Here is an 18977-nt window from a genome sequence, read left to right as displayed (position 1 = left end):
ACAAGCAGTTGGGAGGGGACACAGCTGGGACAGCTGACCCCAACTGACCAAAGGGGTATTTCATACCGTATGACATCATGCTCATCATAAAAAGCTGGAGGAAGAAGGGGGGACGTTTGGAGTTACGGCTTTTTGTCTTCCCAAGTAACCATTAGGCCTGATGGAGATGGGAAGTTGTGAATTAATTCCTTGGTTTGCTTTGCTTGCACACACAGCTCCTGCTTTACCTATTAAACTGTCTTTATCTCAACCCATAAGTTTTCTCATTACTACCCTTTCAATTCTCTCCCCTATCCTGCCATGGGGGCACTAAGCCAGTGGCTGTGTGCTGCTTAGTTGCCAGCTGTGGTTAAACCACAACACCTTCCTAAACTAGCAAGGGTAACCTTTAACAAGTCATTGGCTAGACTATAAATTGCAACAGCCTTTAGCATTAACAGTAATTTTACACCATGGCAATACTTCCTTCCTTCTCTTTCTCCACCCAAATAACCACTCCAGTGAAACTAAGAGTGCTGATAACTTCTTCAGAAAAGGAACCTCCTGTTGCTCTGCCCCACAAGTTTTGTAATCTGCGCAATCACATTAAGCAGCAGAAACTGTAAACTATAATCTCACAGCCTAAGTCAGAACAAGAGAAGCAAGCTTACGAGTGTGGTGGTTTGACTTTGGCTAAATGCCAGGTACCCACCAAGTCGCTCTATCACTCCCCCCCCCCCCCTTCCCCTTTTTTTCTCAACAGGGCAAAGAGGAGAAAGAAAATAAGATAGGAAAAAAAAACCCAACCCTTGTGGGTAAAACAACAGTAGTTTTAATATAAGCAAAGCGAAGCAAAGGTCCACGTGCAGAAGCAAAAAAAAGAAAACAGATTTATCCTCTACTTCCCATTAACAGGCAATGTTGGGCCTTCTCAGGAAGCAGGGCTCCAACACGTGTAGTGGTTGCCTCGGAGGACCAAGGGTGACCCCCCCCCCCCCCCCTTCCTCCTTTCTCCCAGCTTTATACTCGAGCAGATGCCATATGGTCTGGAATATCCCTTTGGTCAGTTCGGGTCAGCTGTCCTGGTTGTGTCCCCTCCCAAGATCTTGCCCACCCCGTCCCACTGTGTGTGGGGGGAAATGTCAGAAAGAGCCTTGGTGCTGTGTAAGCACTACTCAGCAGTAGCCACAACACCAGTGTGCTATCAACACCCTGCCAGCTCCCAACATAAAACACAGCACCATGAGGGCTGCTACAGGGGAAAACCAATTCTGGCTCAGCCAGACCCGGTACAACGAGTTTAGCTACCATACTGCATGTCTTTACTATGATTAAGTGATTTACTGTACCCGACACAAATTATGTCAGCGTTGGAAACTGAATTCAGAGTTTTAGACCATATTCCCAAACTTCATAGAAGATTTAGCTCTTTCAAGGAAAGTTACTCATCTTGCTATAAGCCCATTTATCAGGAAACTATGTTATCAGGAGACATTCAACTAAATTCAGTTTTTGTATTCTGCCCCTTTCCTCCTCTACCTCAAGAGCCATGTTGTGTTTTCAGGAGGTGTAGTCTATTTTGCTTTATTTCCTGAATAGTTCTTTCTAAACAGTTATGGAGGGTCCTCTTCCTGAGTTGTATACTTAACATCTACCTAGTTTAACAGCTGCATTTAAAGAATTAGATGAAACATGACCCATATGCCATAATCCTTTGCTCCTGCACTTGTTTAAAATCTTACTAGTCAATGAGTACAGTCCATGTAACCAGATGAAAGGGCACACACTGCTACATAAGTGACATGCATAGCCGGTGCAACAGAAAGGAAGTTTACATTAATAAAGTAAAGCAAGTGCAGAGGATAACTTGCTCATTAAAAATTTCCAGACAATATTGAGTGACATTTCAGTAGCAGGCAATATAATTTAATATCTGATTGAGTGGCTAATTTGTATAGCACATCTGGTTTTGCTATATAAATACAATTTTAATAGCATGCAGTGTTTAAGTCAAAAGGAACAACTAAAGCTGTATTTTCCTACTTTTAATGCTTCCATACGTATTCTTTGCTAGCTTTCAGCATTGTGTTTCTTGGAGAAGTCGAGAACTCAGTCACTTAGAAATTACATGGCATACACAGAAGTAACAAGAAAATAGGTTTTATTTTCAAATTTTATAGAAAAATGTTGACAATACTTAAAGAAAGCAGCTGGACAGCAACTTTCTGTATATATTCCAGATAGAAACTCAGGCACTTAACAAATATTTTGCTGTTACAAACTCAGCTATCCTATAACAGCTATATACATTTTTCTACAAATAGTAAAAAGTGATCTTATGCCAAAATATTTTTAAAACACACCCATATTTGCATATTCCCAAGTGTATCTACAGTCAAAATCCCCAACTAAGGCACTAGCCAGATTATGTGCACAATAAAGTAAGTCCATTTTAAACATCCACAGTTCCCTTTAATATACCAAGTTACTTGCTTCCTCCCATTAGTCTCACTTAGGTATTACTTTATAAGCAGGGGGAAATGGGGCACAGTCAGCCCAGTTCAGCTCATGTTTCCTGGATTTTGATTGGCGAATTCCACCTTGTTTCACTTAAGTTATAAATTAGACTGCAAATATAAATTTCATTTTTTTGGATATACATAATGGAATACTAAAAAGTATGTTTAGCAAGTTAGAGAACACTACACACATTCACAAATATTTTAAGTTGTTCAAGAACTGAATATGATATTTTATATTTAGGTAATGGTGTACAAGAACTTTTGTACAAGTGTTGTAACAGGGCTTATTCTTAGTGGCTTCTTTCAAAAGCCCCTATTATGCTCATGATTTATGTGTGCATAGCAGATACCATTTCTGAATCCTTTTGTGACAGGGCTGCAGTTGTTGGTGGAGGCTTATACAAACATACTGCCATGACCACAAAGATGATTGTGATGATTTTGCAAGCAGCACCTGAATGCAAAGAATAGAAAAGTCCTTGTTGCAGTCACCTTCAATAGTAGACAAAATCATTTATAGCTTCACAGGGTGATACACCGTAAGACTTTTAAATGGATGCTGTGAATTTCAATGCATTTTACATGAACTGCAAAGGGCAGATGAAGGCAGTCTTCAGGTGACTTCAGACCCCTCACCTGCTTGCCAGTTCTTGCTTGCAGCAGCTATTGCCATTACTTCAGTTCTGTATTTGTTCACCCCATTCTAGTCTGAAGTGCAAGTTTTCCTCATTTCTTGTTTCAGTACTGTTCTTCATCACATCAATATTCTCTCTGCCTCTCAAACTCCCCACATACAAACCTGTTAAGTATTCTCTCCTCAGCTACCTTAAAGAGTTGTTCCATTTACTCATCACTGGTACACAGTGGTGTTTGTGCAATTTGGGAGGGAAAGGACAGGGGGGAAAAGAGGAGGGATTGTATTGTATCACAAATATGCCTATGAGATACTGAAAGCTGAAGTTGTGACTCATGCGTTTTGACTTTCAAGATTAGATGTTAGCAGTTCAGTTTATGCACTGAAAGTATCACAGTTGCCAGAAGACAGGACAACAGCAGTTATCACAGCTGCAAGCTTAGCCTGCCTTCCCTTCCCCAGACATGCATACCTCACGCTTGAAGGGAAGAGATTTTTAAAAAAGTTGGGAACATTTTTTGACTAGTGTTCAGAGACATTTTCAAGACCTTGATATTAATTTAGAGAAAAGAACTGAAACATGACAAGAGGAAGAAAGCTCCTCAGACCTTAAGCTGCCAACAGACCAAGCCAGGTAAGACTGAAATGTGCGCCAATCCATTAAAATTTAGTAAAGTGTGACAATGAAGAAAGACTGAAGAGCAAACCTGTTTTGTATTATTAAAAAAAGTTTTCTAGGTCATTTTTAAGAGCCACTTAATGTGGCCGTGGTCCTTCCATGATATTTTGCTTTTTATGATTTACACAAAAAATATTTTTTTAAAAAAAAACCACTGCTGCTAAAAAATAGAAGTTTAAGGGTCTATTTTAAAATAATTCCCATCTAGCAATCAAGGTCAATATATCTATTACCTTGTACATGTACTTAATATGAAGAAGTCACTTACTTATGCCCATCAGCAGATAAGCCATTCTTTCATTGTCATAAACCCAACAGGCTCCTTCAGTTTTACATTCATTAATATCCCACAGAGTACAACTGTTGTCTATAGCAACACCAAACAAAATTGGTCCAGGAATAGTACCTAAAAACCACAGTAACATGTTAGAACATTTGAGTTATTTGGAAAAGTCTTACCTAGTCTTAATGCAGACAGTGAAATGCCAAGCTGGTGGGGAAGGTAAAATAGGAGAGCCACACACTAAAAATTTTAATCTAAGTCCCATATTACATAGCAAGTGTACCTCTTCCATTGCTCTCAATTAATAGGTAGAATGCATAGAGTATCAGTTAATTCTCTATACAGCTCTCACTTTATCAAGCAAGAAGTTTGTTCAAAGACTTAAGCTTCTCGTAACTTCCTCAGTTTTCATTGGAAAAGAAAAATGTGATTAAAATAAGGGGGAAAAACAGCTAATCAAGGAAGCAGGATTTTAACCAAAGTAAAAGAAGTCCCCATCCTCATATCACATATACTAACCTGTTCCAAATGCAGAGAACTAAAATATTATTATGTTAATATATTCAATTATACATTTTATTCCATCCCTCAGATGTAGCCAAGCTTCTAGGAAAAATTTCACATAAAATGAGTAGTGTTTAAAGTTATTCCTGCATAGAATTTATTAGATTGGTGTGATTTTTGTTACAACACTGCTTTATAAAGCACAAGTATTTTGGATCCAGGTATAGTTAAATCTATAATAAATACTTCAGGTACACCACTGCCTGTCTAACTAACCTACTCAAGGCCTAAACTGTTCTTGAGCTAACAAGCAGCCATGTCACCACTACAGCTCTTCTGACTAGGAACCATGTATGATTCCTCAAGTCTACAGTATAAATATCTTGTTGGTAGTAACGCTGTTACTTGCTGCCTTCTTCATCCACAGTCAGTACAAGCAGTGCAAAAAGTTATCCTACCCTCTGCTCCACAGTGGTCAAGAGTTAAGACTCTGCCATACATAACTTTGTGTAAAATGAAACAGAGGAGCCGTTATGTAACACTTAACACTACCTCCCAACTAATTTCTACCTGTCAGGATATTTACTCTTCTTATACTTTATGGTAGAATGACTTACATTAATTGGAGTTTCAATAGGTACAGCAAAGCAGAACTCACACTACTAGATACTTGATCTCAAATGGCAGGGAATGGCTGCAGTACTAAGTAGTGACACAAAAGTCTAATCAGTAACTGAGCCTTGACCCAGTCTTGAATTACATATGCCATTTAAAAAGTGTCTAACACTAAAACAAGATTTAAAATATGCCTGAGAAAATTCAAATGAGTGGTCCAGATACCCACAATTAGCTTTAAGTTTTATTTAAGGTAATTTACTTGTCTTACTGAGACCCTGAAGATGCTTAGATTTAGAATTTCATCACTAGATTTCCTACATAAAAACTCAGCAAACGTCTGCAACGTCAATAAAGGCTAAAATCAGTCAAAGGAATTGAGAGGGAAGGGAGAAGAGGGAAGACTCTACCTATCCATTTTAAAATATACTGGCACAGCCAATAAGGATAAAACTGTATGAGACAGTGTCACTTTTTTTTAACTTCTGGAACTTGAGATGTTAACTACATGAAGCTGTTTTCCATTACATCACTTTTTCTTATCTCAACTTTCTGATTAGGCTTCCCTCTAAGGGAAGTGACAGCAGGTGCCTTTTGCTGAAAGAATGACTGTTACCTGTATTTTGTTCATGCCAATAACAAGAAAAGCTAAAATGAGCACACACGCCCTACTTAAAGAGGATTTGAGTCCAGACAGCACCTGCCTTATAACAAGTGTAATCTATAAACCAAAGACAGGCTGCTTCAAGTTCCTCTGAAAGCCTCTTAAGTCTAGAAAAACATCAAATAAGTGGACTATTCAGATGCAAGTGTTTCAACAAGAAAGTCATACCCAGTAGTCGTAGAAACACTGACTGTACTCCAAGAGCAAATGAGCGCTGTTTATCTGGCACACACCTGTAGAGAAGATTTGCAGTTTAAGACTCAGTAAACAAGTTTTAACTGTTTCATTTCTCTGCTTTGTCTTTGTATAGTCTTTTAAGCTGTTAATTGCAGAGGGTTTTAGAAATCCAGTGTGCAGAACAAGTACCCAAATAACTTCAAGAGGTGTTTTGACAAGATAGAAGCAACTCCCAATAGCTCTAAGAATTTTAGATTGAACTAGTTTAATAAAATAGTATCAGTAAAAAGCTAGTTTACCAGCAACACCCTGATATAGTGTTGAATATACTATTGAACATTTTTTCCACAGAACAACCAAGGTTTTAAGGACTGTGCTAGGATGCAATTCTGAGCTGCTATTCCTAAAGCAGCAATACATGAATTGAAACTAGGCTTCAGCACAGCACAAGGTATTGTATTTCCCATAACCTTTACACATAGTCACCTGACCTTACAATTAATCAGTTCTGGCCTATGCTATATAAATTGATATATTAATTTAATAACTAGCAAGAATTTACCTCCTTACCTTTCAGATATTTCTCCAGCAAAAAACATTCTATCCTGACAGTGTCTTAAAGATACTACCATAAAGATTAAATACAACCTAACATTTAATTTATACAATTTAGTTTCAGCACTGTTTTCTTTAATAAACTGTATCACTGAAGCACTGTCAGTGCTAAAAAAAGTATTTAAACATTCAGGAGTTACTCCCTCATTCTGGAGTATATATGAGGATTAGCCAAAGAAAAACATCCATGATGAGCACTTATCAGCAGTAACTGTTAGGATCCCCCTACCCATAAAAGCAAGTAGAGGAAGGAGAATGAGTTTTGCATAGCATGGGTGGTTATTTCTAGCACTAAAACACTGTCACAAACACATGGATTTACACTTGAAGTTGCACAGAAGAGGCCCACTTAAAAGATATCAGAATATACCATGGTAACTTACCTCATATTTAGCTATTTAAATTAGTTTTTGCACATTTAAACTGCTCTACAGTCCTGTCTTCCATAAAAACTGTTTCACCATTTCATTTGAAGGGTACAAGGATTCAAAATTCCAAATGTTATTGCTTAGAATTATCTAAATAAACTATGTCAGCTCAGTTTTGAAGATAATGCAACACTTCATATTATTCTGCCTCCACGCTGATCTGACAAGCTGTTAATTCCAGATTTACACCAACCCTGAACAGGAGGCTACTGCAAAGCACTGTTGCAATGTATCATTCCCTCCCCCAATCCACTGCCTAGAAAATTAGAAAAGGCGGAGCATCTAACCACACCTTCCCAAAGCATCATGTGAATAGTGCATGTATGCCTATGCATCACAAACATTTTCTCTCTAGAAGTATTAGAGGTACAAGAGTATTAGATTTCAACATAAAGTTAAACAGGTCTACCTTCATGACAACCATGTTTTAAAACAAAAAATTTATCTAGTTTTCATGCATATGAGTTTCAGCAATTTGAAAGACAGTCAAACCACTGATTAACAGCCACATATATGCTGTCATGTTTTATATTAATGACTACCATACATACATCAATAAATACATACAACATCAATATCATATGAAAGGCAGTCTACAATTTTGCAAGACAGAACTCTGAACTGAGAGAGGAATTTATATACAATTCCTGATTGCTATTTTGTTCTTTTCTTGATACAATTTGAAATCATGGCATTACTGTTACACAAGCTAGCTGAGTCTTTTCTTCATACAAGCACATGGCACATTTATTCCTTCTTGCTTTGACTAAAACAGTCAGGAGTGCTCTCATAAAATATGGATTTTGCTACAAGTAGAAAGATGATTTTTTTTAATAGATTCAAACCATCTACTAGCCAAATGTAATTACAGAGACAGTGAACAGAGGTATGACTACCCTTTGCTTCAAGTACTGCCTGCTTACTACACAAAGTGCTACCACAGCAAATCCCTTGCACATTGGTTTAAGTCCACATTCCAAAGCAAAACAAATTAGAGTATCTCACTGACCTGAGTTTTCACAAGAATGCTACCTACTTCTCAGCCCAAAAAACATACCTGAGAATGGCCACAGTTGTTGGAGTAACAGCCATAAATGTAAAAACAACAGCAAAAAAGAAGAAGGTCAGGAATAAAGGTAAAAATTTGCATTGTGTTGGACACTTCCCAGGGACAGCTTCATAAAGAAAATCTTCTGAACCATTTTCTCTTTCTGGTTTCCCAATACAGGAACAGTTGTGGTAAGTCTACAAATAATTTATAAAACAAAGTTTAGCTCTAAGAATGACACTAAGTGACACTAATTGGGTCTGCATCACACCAAATATAAGAATAAACCCTGACTTTACAGTATGGGAAACAGTCCATTTCCTGACAATCACATGACACTGTAACCCTCATTTTTAAAACTGGTTCAGCAGAACTTGACCCTGCTTACCTGAGCAAAAGCTATTTTTGGTTTTGTGATCTAAAAAAGACAGTGATAGTCCCCATTTTGTGTGGAGCAAGTTTTCAGGTACAAGCATAAAAAACTTAAAACTAAAGAAGATTTTAGAGTTAGAGGCAAACCATGTGCAGTACATAATACCCAGAAATTCCAGAGTAAGCCTTGAAATGCTAACTTTTGCACTCAATCTTATTACAAATCAGTGAAGATAACACCAGTTACTGACACAATTAAGAAAGGGCAAGACACAGTGTTCAAAAGAAGATTTTTTCTATCAATATATAGATACCTGTTTAAAGTATGTTCAGGTTTAATGTATTTTCAACATTAAAAAGTTTAGTAGAAGTAACATTTGCAACATGACATTGCACAAGTGAGAAACATACTGTGACTGACTAAAACCCCTACCATGGAAGAAGGCTCGGAGGAGATGGGAAAGAGTGATGTGCCCATGAAGCTCAAAGAACAATGAAAGTTGTGAATTGTAATAAAACATATATAGTATTTGTTATTCAAATCTCAAAGGGAAAAAGAAGTTGTAGTCAGGATGTTGTGGCCGAACAGTTTTGTAATTCTCTTATGTAAATAAGAAATAAGATATATGTATATAGTTTCTATTGTTAAAATCAGTTGTTAGAAGGGAGCTAAAATGGCCCCCATCTTCAAGCCACTACAAAAACACCTGTGCTGAGTCATCCCCCCTTCTGTGACGGAAACCTGAGACAAGCCCGCGAAAACCTGAGAAAAGCCCGGGAAAACTTGTTTACACCTTTGCAGACCCCTCAGGGTACGCCCATCATGAATATGGATGAAGCCTGCACTATAAAGGGACTCGGTTCTGCCGGGTCAGGTGTGTGTCCTGGTAGAGCAGAGACTCCCGGCACACCCAGCGCTGTTTTGCTCACTCGCCGCTTGCTAATAAATTTATTATTGATCATTAAAAATTGAGAAGTGGTTATTTCCCGCTAAATTACTTTTAATCTATAACAAATTTGGTGCCGTGACTCGGATCCAGATCTTTTGGTGCGAAACCCCAGATAGGGGAGGCGCCCTATCTTCGGATAGCCCCAGTCTGAGGATCTCGTGGCCAAAACGCTGGATATCCGAACCCCTTTTAATTCGGACTCGGGAGTGAGCAAAAGAATCTGCAGAACCCCTTAAATTTTGTGCACGAAGACCGATCGAAGACTCCGGGGAGGAGTAAGTATTTGCGTTTGTGCAGTTATCCGTTCGGTTGGGGTTGGTAATCCCAGAGTGCGAATGAGTGAGAGGTCTCGAAGAGATCACCTGAGTGCGGACCCTTTAGTAGTGCAGTTCTCGTAGCCTGCGAAGGAGCGAGTCACGAATAAGGGGAGCGTGTGTGTGTGTGAAAGAAGGCACTCTGGAAGATGGGACAGAGGGAAAGCAAGCCCTCTGGATCCATGGGTGGGGGCAAGGAAGAATTGCCGGATATCCCACTAGGAGGTTGATAATCCCAGAGTGCGAGCGAGTGGCACTCTGGAAGATGGGACAGAGGGAAAGCAAGCCCTCTGGATCCATGGGAGGGGGCAGCTGAACTCCTCCCGCTGCTGGCTCCAGCTGGGACAGGGCTTGTTCCCGGGGCGCCACCGCCCGACCCGAACAGCGTGCCCAAGCCGAGCCCTGGAGCAGTGTCGCGGAGCCTGGCCCAGCGTGGGGGAGGGGGGGGGCAGAGCTGCCCACTCCCCAGCCGGGAGGGCCTGTCCCGAGCACCCAGCTGCCCCGGGGTGGGGGTTGGGGCTGGAGCAGGGGGCACCGAGCGGCCCCAAATTAGCGTTTAGGCTTCTGCTCAGAGACAGGCTGCAGTAAACTGTCTCGAGGGGGCTCTGTGCTGAGCACCCCCCCCCCCCCCCCCCCCCCCCCACCTTCTAGCCCGCTCATACTTGTAACCAATGATTCTGACCCTGAATCTCCCGGACCCCCTCAGCGGGTTACCCGAAGCAAAGTTAAGGAAGGGAGATTATACCCCCTTAGAGAAATGCTTGTGCCAGGAGTGGGGGCACAAGGGGAACCGGGAACGGGGTATGTCACTGTTCCCCTCAACACTGGAGATATTTTTAAAAAAAGAAATGGGGAACTTATTAGAGGACCTGCTTGGCGTAGCCAAACAGGTGGACCAATTTCTTGGCCCAGGCAGGTATAAGACTTTGGGACAAGCAACATCAAGTGGGTCCCACAGCAGATCAGAAGTGGCTGTTGGTAAAACCCAACTGGAATAATCAAGACCCAGGCCACCAAACCCACATGGCAGATTTAAGAATGATCATAATTCAAGGAATTAGAGAGTCAGTTCCCCGAGGGCAGAATATTAATAACAGTTGTACTCAGGAATAGATCCTGCCACCCCTGTGGGGCAGGCATTATTAAAGACTCAGTTTGTGGCTAAGTCTTGGGCAAATATTAGGAAGAAGCTAGAAAAGATAGAAGATTGGCAAGGGAGAGGAATTGCTGAGAGAAGCTCAGAAAGTTTAGGTGGATTCCTACTTGAAGTGGTGGTATTGTTCTCGTTATCAGTTTGGATACCCAGATAATGATCTATTTAAATGTTGTTTCACCTCTTCATAACTCGTTTATTATTCAGTATACCTTTGCCTGCTTGACTTGGTGATCAGAAGGTGACAGCTTAGAACTTTCTATCCTCTTGGTATTTTGAGGACTGTAGACAAGGATCAAAAGATACTGTGATAGATACAAGCCCTTGGCTAGCTTCAGCAGCTTTTTTTTCTTAACAGTGATGAATCAATTTAAATAAGAAAATTGGAGTAAAACATTATCAGAGTGAAAGCAATAGTCCAAGAGGGAAAAAAGTGAGCAGATCTGCAGCTTAATCTGGCTGCTTGTTCTTCAAGCAGGCAGCTCTCTTACATCATTGACAGGAGTTGGAAAAAAAAAAAAAAAATATCAGGGTTCTAGCATACAGGCAGGTATATGGGCTGGGGAGCCAAGTTCAAGCTAATTTGCCCCCAGACCACATTCTTTTGGAGCTGCTAATCTGGTTTGTACTTCTTAGCCAAAAGATGGGGAACTGACATAATTGTAGCACACTGACTAGACAGCTCATAAATGTTGTGTCTTTTCCAAAGAAGGAGGATGCTGCTGTGCCCTTTGCAGACTTTCTCCTCACAGGCCATGGCCTAGAGCTTACCAGTTTTGTAATTTGTGATGTGCTATGTAAACACCGTGCACTGCGTGTGTGGTATAGCTGCCCAGATGCTTTATTTGATTGCATCTGGAAGTACATGGGCAACAGTCTTGGTAGATTTAAACTGCCCTTGCTCTAAATGTCTAGACCCAGGAGTAGGAGTTTCAGGTTGAGAGGAGGCAATGCAGAGTGTGTAACAACTCAAACATGCAGCAAACTACATTATTTTAGCCTGAAAACTGTTCTGTGCATTCCCCAGTACCTGCATGTAATAAAGCTGTGCAGAACATGGATGTTTTATGTGATGACTACCTGGAGACTATGGTTTCTTTGGGATCAGAGATTTTCATTCATTGAATGGTTCTGCCTGCTTTAATATGAAGGAAGTGGAATGTTTTTATTGCAAAAGGAAGGGGCATGTTTGCATGCAAAAGGAAGGTTTGCTGGAGGAGAATCCAAGATGAGAAAATGTTTTCTGAAGATTAGTGGGGTCAGGAACTCTATGTGCTGGGAACCCAAAGAACAAAGAGCCCTTGATAAAACTTAAAGTGGGTCCTCAGCAACAAGAGGTAGAGTTCCTTGTGGACTCAGGAGCCGAAACATCTACCATTCAGGCTCTGCCTCCAGGCTGTAAAGTATCATCAGAAAAAATCAGTGTAATAGGGGCTAAAGGTGAACCGTTTGAGGGCCCGGTTCTTCATGATGTGATTGTTGAATCAAAATGCAAATATGTGATTAGAACATTTTTATTATTACCAGAAGCAGATTATAATTTATTTGGACGGGATCTGATTATAGAATTGAGAACTAATCTGGAAGTAGAAGAAAGAGAACTCAAAGTCAGATTATGCCCCCTCACAGTGGCGGATGAAGAAAAGATTAACCCAGAAGTATGGTATACCCCAGAGACAGTGGGTAGATTGGATATCACCCCCTTCGAAGTCACCATTAGGAACCCAGAGATCCCGACTAGAGTCAAACAGTATCCCTTACCGCAAGAAGGCAGGAGAGGCTTAAAGCCTGAAATAGAGAGACTCCTTAATCAGGGGCTATTAGAACCTTGTATGTCACCTTTTAATACTCCAATATTGCCCGTTAAGAAGGCAGATGGGAGTTATAGATTAGTGCATGACTTAAGAGAAATCAACAAAAGAACTGTAACCAGATTTCCTGTAGTAGCAAACCCCCATACTTTACTTAGTCAATTGAATCCTGAAAATCAGTGGTATAGCGTAATAGACTTGAAAGATACTTTTTGGGCATGTCCTCTAAAAGAGGAGTGTAGAAATTATTTTGCTTTTGAATGGGAAGACCCAGATACCTTTAGGAAACAACAGCTGAGGTGGACAGTTTTGCCTCAGGGTTTTACTGAGTCCCCTAACCTCTTTGGACAAGCCCTCGAACACATCTTAAAAGATTATAACTTGGGGGAAGGTGTTACTTTAGTACAATATGTAGATGACCTTCTGTTAGCAGGAGGCAACCCAGAGATGGTACGAAAGGAAAGCATGAAGTTGTTAAATTTCTTAAGCCTCCAAGGATTAAAAGTATCCAAATCTAAATTGCAATTTGTAGAAGAAGAGGTGAAGTATTTAGGTCACTGGATTAGTAAAGGGAGCAAGAAATTAGACCCAGAGAGGGTAAATGGAATTCTTTCTCTCCAGGCTCCCAAAAACAAACGACAGGTTAGGCAGCTCCTTGGACTACTGGGGTACTGTAGACAATGGATTGAAAATTATAGTACAAAAGTTAAATTTTTATACCAGAAATTAACAAAAGACGGGTTGCTTAAATGGATCCCAGACGATGAGGAAAAATTAGAAAAATTAAAAACTGACTTAGTCAACGCTCCAGTATTGAGTTTACCAGATATAAGAAGGCCCTTTTATTTATTTGCCAATACTGAAGACGGCACGGCATTTGGGGTATTAACCCAAGAATGGGCTGGGAAAAGGAAGCCTGTGGGATACATATCTAAATTGTTAGACCCCGTAAGTAGGGGATGGCCAACATGCCTCCAGGCGATAGTGGCAGTGGCCTTGTTAGTAGAAGAGGCTAATAAAATTACATTTGGGGGGAATCTGAAGGTGTTGACTCCTCATAACATTAGGGGAGTACTTCAACAAAAAGCGGACAAATGGATAACAGATGCCAGGCTCCTCAAATATGAAGGAATATTAATACACTCACCAAAGTTAGAGATTGAAGTAACTAGTCTTCAAAACCCAGCACAATTCCTATATGGGGAGCCAAGCGAAAGTTTAAACCATAATTGCCTCCATACCATTGAAGAACAGGCAAAAATCAGGCCAGACTTAGAAGAAACAGAATTAGAAGAAGGGGAAAAGCTGTTTGTGGATGGATCCTCTAGAGTGGTAGAAGGAAAAAGAAAATCAGGTTATGCAATTATTAGTGGAACCACCCTAGAGGTAGTAGAATCAGGACCACTGAGTCCTAGCTGGTCGGCTCAAGCTTGTGAACTATATGCAGTACTAAGAGCGTTACAGATTTTAAAGGAAAAAGAGGGAACCATTTATACAGACTCTAAGTACGCCTTTGGAGTAATTCACACTTTTGGAAAAAATTGGGAAGAAAGGGGACTCATTAATTCAGAAGGAAAAGGGCTAATACATGAGTCTCTAATTATCCAGACTCTCCAAACATTAAGAGGTCCTAAGAAAATAGCAGTAGTGCATATAAGAGGACACCAACAGGGAACCTCACTACAGATCAGGGGAAATATTCTAGCTGATCAAAAGGCAAAATGGGCTGCACTACTAGCATTGATAGTAACAGAATCAAACACAAACGAAAGAACAGACCCCACCAAATTAGGATTCATGTTTACTAACCAAAAGAAAGAAAAATTGAAACAAATGGGAATTAATGAAAAACAAGGGGAATGGGAATTACCTGATGGGAGGAAGGTTCTCCCGAAGGCAGTGGCTTGGAGAGTTATGAAGGGTTTCCATACTAAAACTCACTGGGGAGTACAAAGCACTGGTAGACCAGTTTACTATTAAATACATGTGCATAGGAATTTATGATGTTGCTAAGGGAATAATAAAAAGCTGTTTAACTTGCCAGAAAATTAATAAGTACCAATTAAGAGAAAAGATTCAAGGGGGACGGGATTTGGCATACAGACCATTTGGAAGACAGAACTACCAAAAGTAGGACGGTACAAATACCTCCTAGTATTGGTAGATCATCTCACTCATTATGTGGAGACCTTTCCCACTGCTCGAGCTACAGCAAGTAATTGATTCGGACAGGGGTCCCCACTTTGTGTCTAAAGTAATCAAAGAGACATTGACTTCCCTGGGGACCAAGTGGGAATTCCACACTCCCTGGCATCCACAAAGCTCAGGAAAGAATGAATGGAGAAATCAAGAAACAACTTACCAAATTAATGTCAGAAGTCTACCCCTAGCACTTCTGAATATCCGGACCCAGCCCCGAACTGATACTCACAACAGAGACTGCTGTCCGGACTGCTGAAAAGAGATGGACTCATGCTACCAGAGTGAAAGGACCCTTAACGCCTGATCACTGGGAAGTAGCTGAAACATCAGGAGATCTGAAACCAGTGTTGTGAAGGAAGAAGGACTAAATGAATTTTGTAAAACCCCTAACTGTGTTTGTTATCCTTTTGTGTGTTTTAAATGCACTACTTGTGAGGAAAGTTGGTGGGCGCACTGCGTCCACGGCTATTCCCCAAAGGAATACTGTGACCAGTGCTATAAAAGAGAAAGAAAATTAACCAGTCATCAACAGGAAAAATTGTGTGCATACCAATGAACCTAAGCCCCATAACGTGAATATAGTACAAACTCTTTGCAAATTCCAAATACTCCAAGTGCCCTGTACGATCCCACAAGTGAAAGCCTGGAACTGGGAGGCGTTAAGGTGTCGATAACAAGACCCTATCCCCACAGAATACGACTGCTGCCGAGAAGATGGAAAGCCCCGCTGCTCTAAGGAATGAATGGAGTAGGCGGAGGAGGCAGAGACGTATGGAGAGGGGAAAATAAGAAAGGCCTCGAAGCAACCAGTTCAGGTGATTGTTGTGGCAAGGAGAACTGGAAAGTATGGGGAAGGAAAAGATCTGAGCATGCAAATCCTGTCGCAAGACAGAAAGGGGACACGTTTGTACAATTAGCTAGTAATTGGAAGATGAACCCACCAACTCTCCTCACTATAGTGGTCATTTGGGCTATGGGAGGAATCGCAATTTTGATGTTAAACCTCCATTTTATGAAACCCCTAGTGTTATTATTAATTGGGTTAACTTTCGGACCATGTATATTTAACAAGTCTGTGATGTGTTAAGGAGATTTGAAAAACAAAATTAGTTAAAAGAAAAGGGGGGAATTGTAATAAAACATATATAGTATTTGTTATTCAAATCTCAAGGGGAAAAAGAAGTTGTAGTCAGGATGTTGTGGCCGAACAGTTTTGTAATTCTCTTATGTAAATAAGAAATAAGATATATGTATATAGTTTCTATTGTTAAAATCAGTTGTTAGAAGGGAGCTAAAATGGCCCCCATCTTCAAGCCACTACAAAAACACTTGTGCTGAGTCATCCCCCCTTCTGTGACGGAAACCTGAGACAAGCCCTCGAAAACCTGAGAAAAGCCCGGGAAAACTTGTTTACACCTTTGCAGACCCCTCAGGGTACGCCCATCATGAATATGGATGAAGCCTGCACTATAAAGGGACTCGGTTCTGCCGGGTCAGGTGTGTGTCCTGGTAGAGCAGAGACTCCCGGCACACCCAGCGCTGTTTTGCTCACTCGCCGCTTGCTAATAAATTTATTATTGATCATTAAAAATTGAGAAGTGGTTATTTCCTGCTAAATTACTTTTAATCTATAACAAATTGACCACAGCTGTTGCAAAGAAAGCTATGCAGAAAAAAAACCTGCTATGTCAGCTGAGTGGATCAACTGATGGTGTAAATATTTCTCCCTGAGTTCATTAAGAGAGTGTGAAAGACTCCCTAAGTTAGCCACACCAGCATGGGAGGGAGTGTGACTCAGGCCAACACAGAGTATAAAAAGCCAGACAACTAGCAGAATTTCAAAAAGAGCAATGGGCTTGAGCTTGCTGCAACCCATGTATGCCTTCCCAACAACTGGGGAAGTCCAGCATCATGATGGTCAGCATGTTATAGAAACCGGTAATGGGAATCACACTAGTGATTGTGTACTGCAATTGCTGTATTTTGCAAAGTGTAACATATTTGTATTGTGTTTTCAGTATATTTTATATTGCTGCTAAATCAGAAATCCTGTGTGACATAAATTGTCATCAGGTAAGTAAATCTGCCATTAAACAACACACCCTCCACAAGTGGAATATCTAAAAGCACCTGATCAGAGAGTATTGGACTCTGACACATACCAACATTCATCCTACTTAGACATTTGTTTCCAATCCACATCACTTTTTCTTGTAGTAACTATCAGATACAGAAATACTGCTATTTCCTGTCATACTAAGTGACGAACGTTTTTGATAGAGAATGCATTTTGCAGGAACAAGAACAGATCATGTCAGCATAAAATACCTTTTTCATGTTGTTGAAAAGATGTGATGCACATCCTGCGAAACAGGGAGAAAAGTACTGGACTTCATCTCTGCCGCAAACTGGGTAGTACATAGAGCGTGAACATCTACAGTTTGCATTGCATGGAGCTGTTAAGTTATATAGCGTGCCTGTTCTGAAAGGTAAGAGTTAATAGATAAAAGTAATAAAATTAATAAAGTAATTTAAAACCAGCAGATATATAAATAAGTAATGCAGCATTTATAGGAAAAAAGTCTCAAAATATTCAATTCAGGTGATTTATGCACTTAGCTGTTTAAAAATAAGCCCTGTTCCTAGTAGTTACAACTCTAGAAAATACTCCCATTTATTCTACACAGTTATTTTTGTGCTATTGTTTCTTTCATAGATTATTCCTCCAATTTCCATTCACAAAACAGGTGATGAAATTTTGTGTCTCAACCCAATTCTTATCTTAGATCATCTCCTCTCTCCCACACACTTACATATTTGAATTCGTTCAATTTACAGTTTTAAGAAAAAATGCAACAAGATGGTGTTGTTTATTCTACTGACCATATTCCAAGGTTTTTTTCCCCTGTTTTGGATTCAAGTACAGTTGCAAACCCACTGCATTTTTATTATTTTTAACACTGTTATGGAGACATGTACATTGTTCCAGCCAACTGGACATGTTGTCCAAGACAACTGCACATGTTAAATGCAAAGTGTCATGACATACAAATAAAACTAACTCTTGCTTACTACAACTACTCTCAATTTAAGCATTTACTTCCAGTATAGGCCATAGTATGATTGTATTTGAAGTAGTCCCACTATATTATCAGTAGAAAAATCAGTTTGGGATGTGGGGGGACCTTCTTAAGACATAACAGCAGAGAATAAAAACAGCCTTTGTTTTTTTCCTCTAATAGTAGTGCATTAATAAGTAAAAAAGCTTCACAGGCTGAGTTCAGTCACCTGAAATCAGGATACTGACACTACCAGTAGTTTAAATATCATACTGTAAACTGAAAGTTCCAGAGTCATTACCTGAAGGCTGGTTTCTTCAAGATAGTCACAAATACTAAGAGGAGAAATAATGTATCTAGGAATTAAGCTGATTACTTACATAGAATTCAAACCACACACAGAATATTAGGGACATCATAACTACCTATATACTTCATTTGTTTGTAGTACGGTTGAACCCTACTGTTACACTAGTTCTTACATAAAAGAATCAAAGTTAGTTTGCGCTGGCTTAAAGCACTACAGTGCACCATAAGCAAATCCACTAATCACAAGTTTGTTCATACAGTGCCTTGTTAGGCTATAAGACATGTCAAGCCTAGAAGTATTTAATGAGTTCAGTGGCAAGATTTGTCCTGTTTACACATGCAGACAATGTCTCTCACTTCCCTGACCTACAAAGAGGGACTGAACTTTAGTTATGCAGGGTCAGAGAAAAATACTAAAATACAGAAGAAATACAGTTTAGTGTACAGAGGTTCTTATGACATGGAACTTCTTGTTCTAACAACACTTTTCTAAAGGAGTCTAGCAGATGAGATCATTAAATGGTCTTTAAAAGCTCTATGAGTTGGGTATTCTTTCACAGCAAAACAAAACAAGGAGTCCCAGAGACTTGTGGGAATGAACAGAACTACAGAAATAGTGATAATTTCCGTTCCTTCAGGTTTTCAAGGAAATATTGGGC

At 39.9% G+C, this 18977-nt stretch overlaps 1 protein-coding gene across 1 annotated transcript in view; it reads right to left on the bottom strand.

The window, feature by feature from the left end:
- Nucleotides 1–2148: 2148 nt before the first annotated feature.
- SLCO4C1 (solute carrier organic anion transporter family member 4C1) overlaps nt 2149–18977 on the bottom strand; it is a 39936-nt gene continuing 23107 nt past the window's right edge. The window contains exons 9-13 of the mRNA XM_074856338.1: nt 17279–17432; nt 8158–8345; nt 6049–6113; nt 4083–4220; nt 2149–2955 (exon numbers count right to left, since the gene is read on the bottom strand). Coding sequence (XP_074712439.1) covers nt 2831–2955; nt 4083–4220; nt 6049–6113; nt 8158–8345; nt 17279–17432 — 670 coding nt within the window. The 3' untranslated portion in view covers nt 2149–2830. The remainder of the gene's footprint in view (nt 2956–4082; nt 4221–6048; nt 6114–8157; nt 8346–17278; nt 17433–18977) is intronic.

The sequence above is a fragment of the Strix uralensis genome, chromosome Z, assembly GCF_047716275.1.
Source record: "Strix uralensis isolate ZFMK-TIS-50842 chromosome Z, bStrUra1, whole genome shotgun sequence".
Classification (NCBI taxonomy): Eukaryota; Metazoa; Chordata; class Aves; order Strigiformes; family Strigidae; genus Strix; species Strix uralensis.
This window is presented reverse-complemented; position numbering and strand designations above follow the sequence as displayed.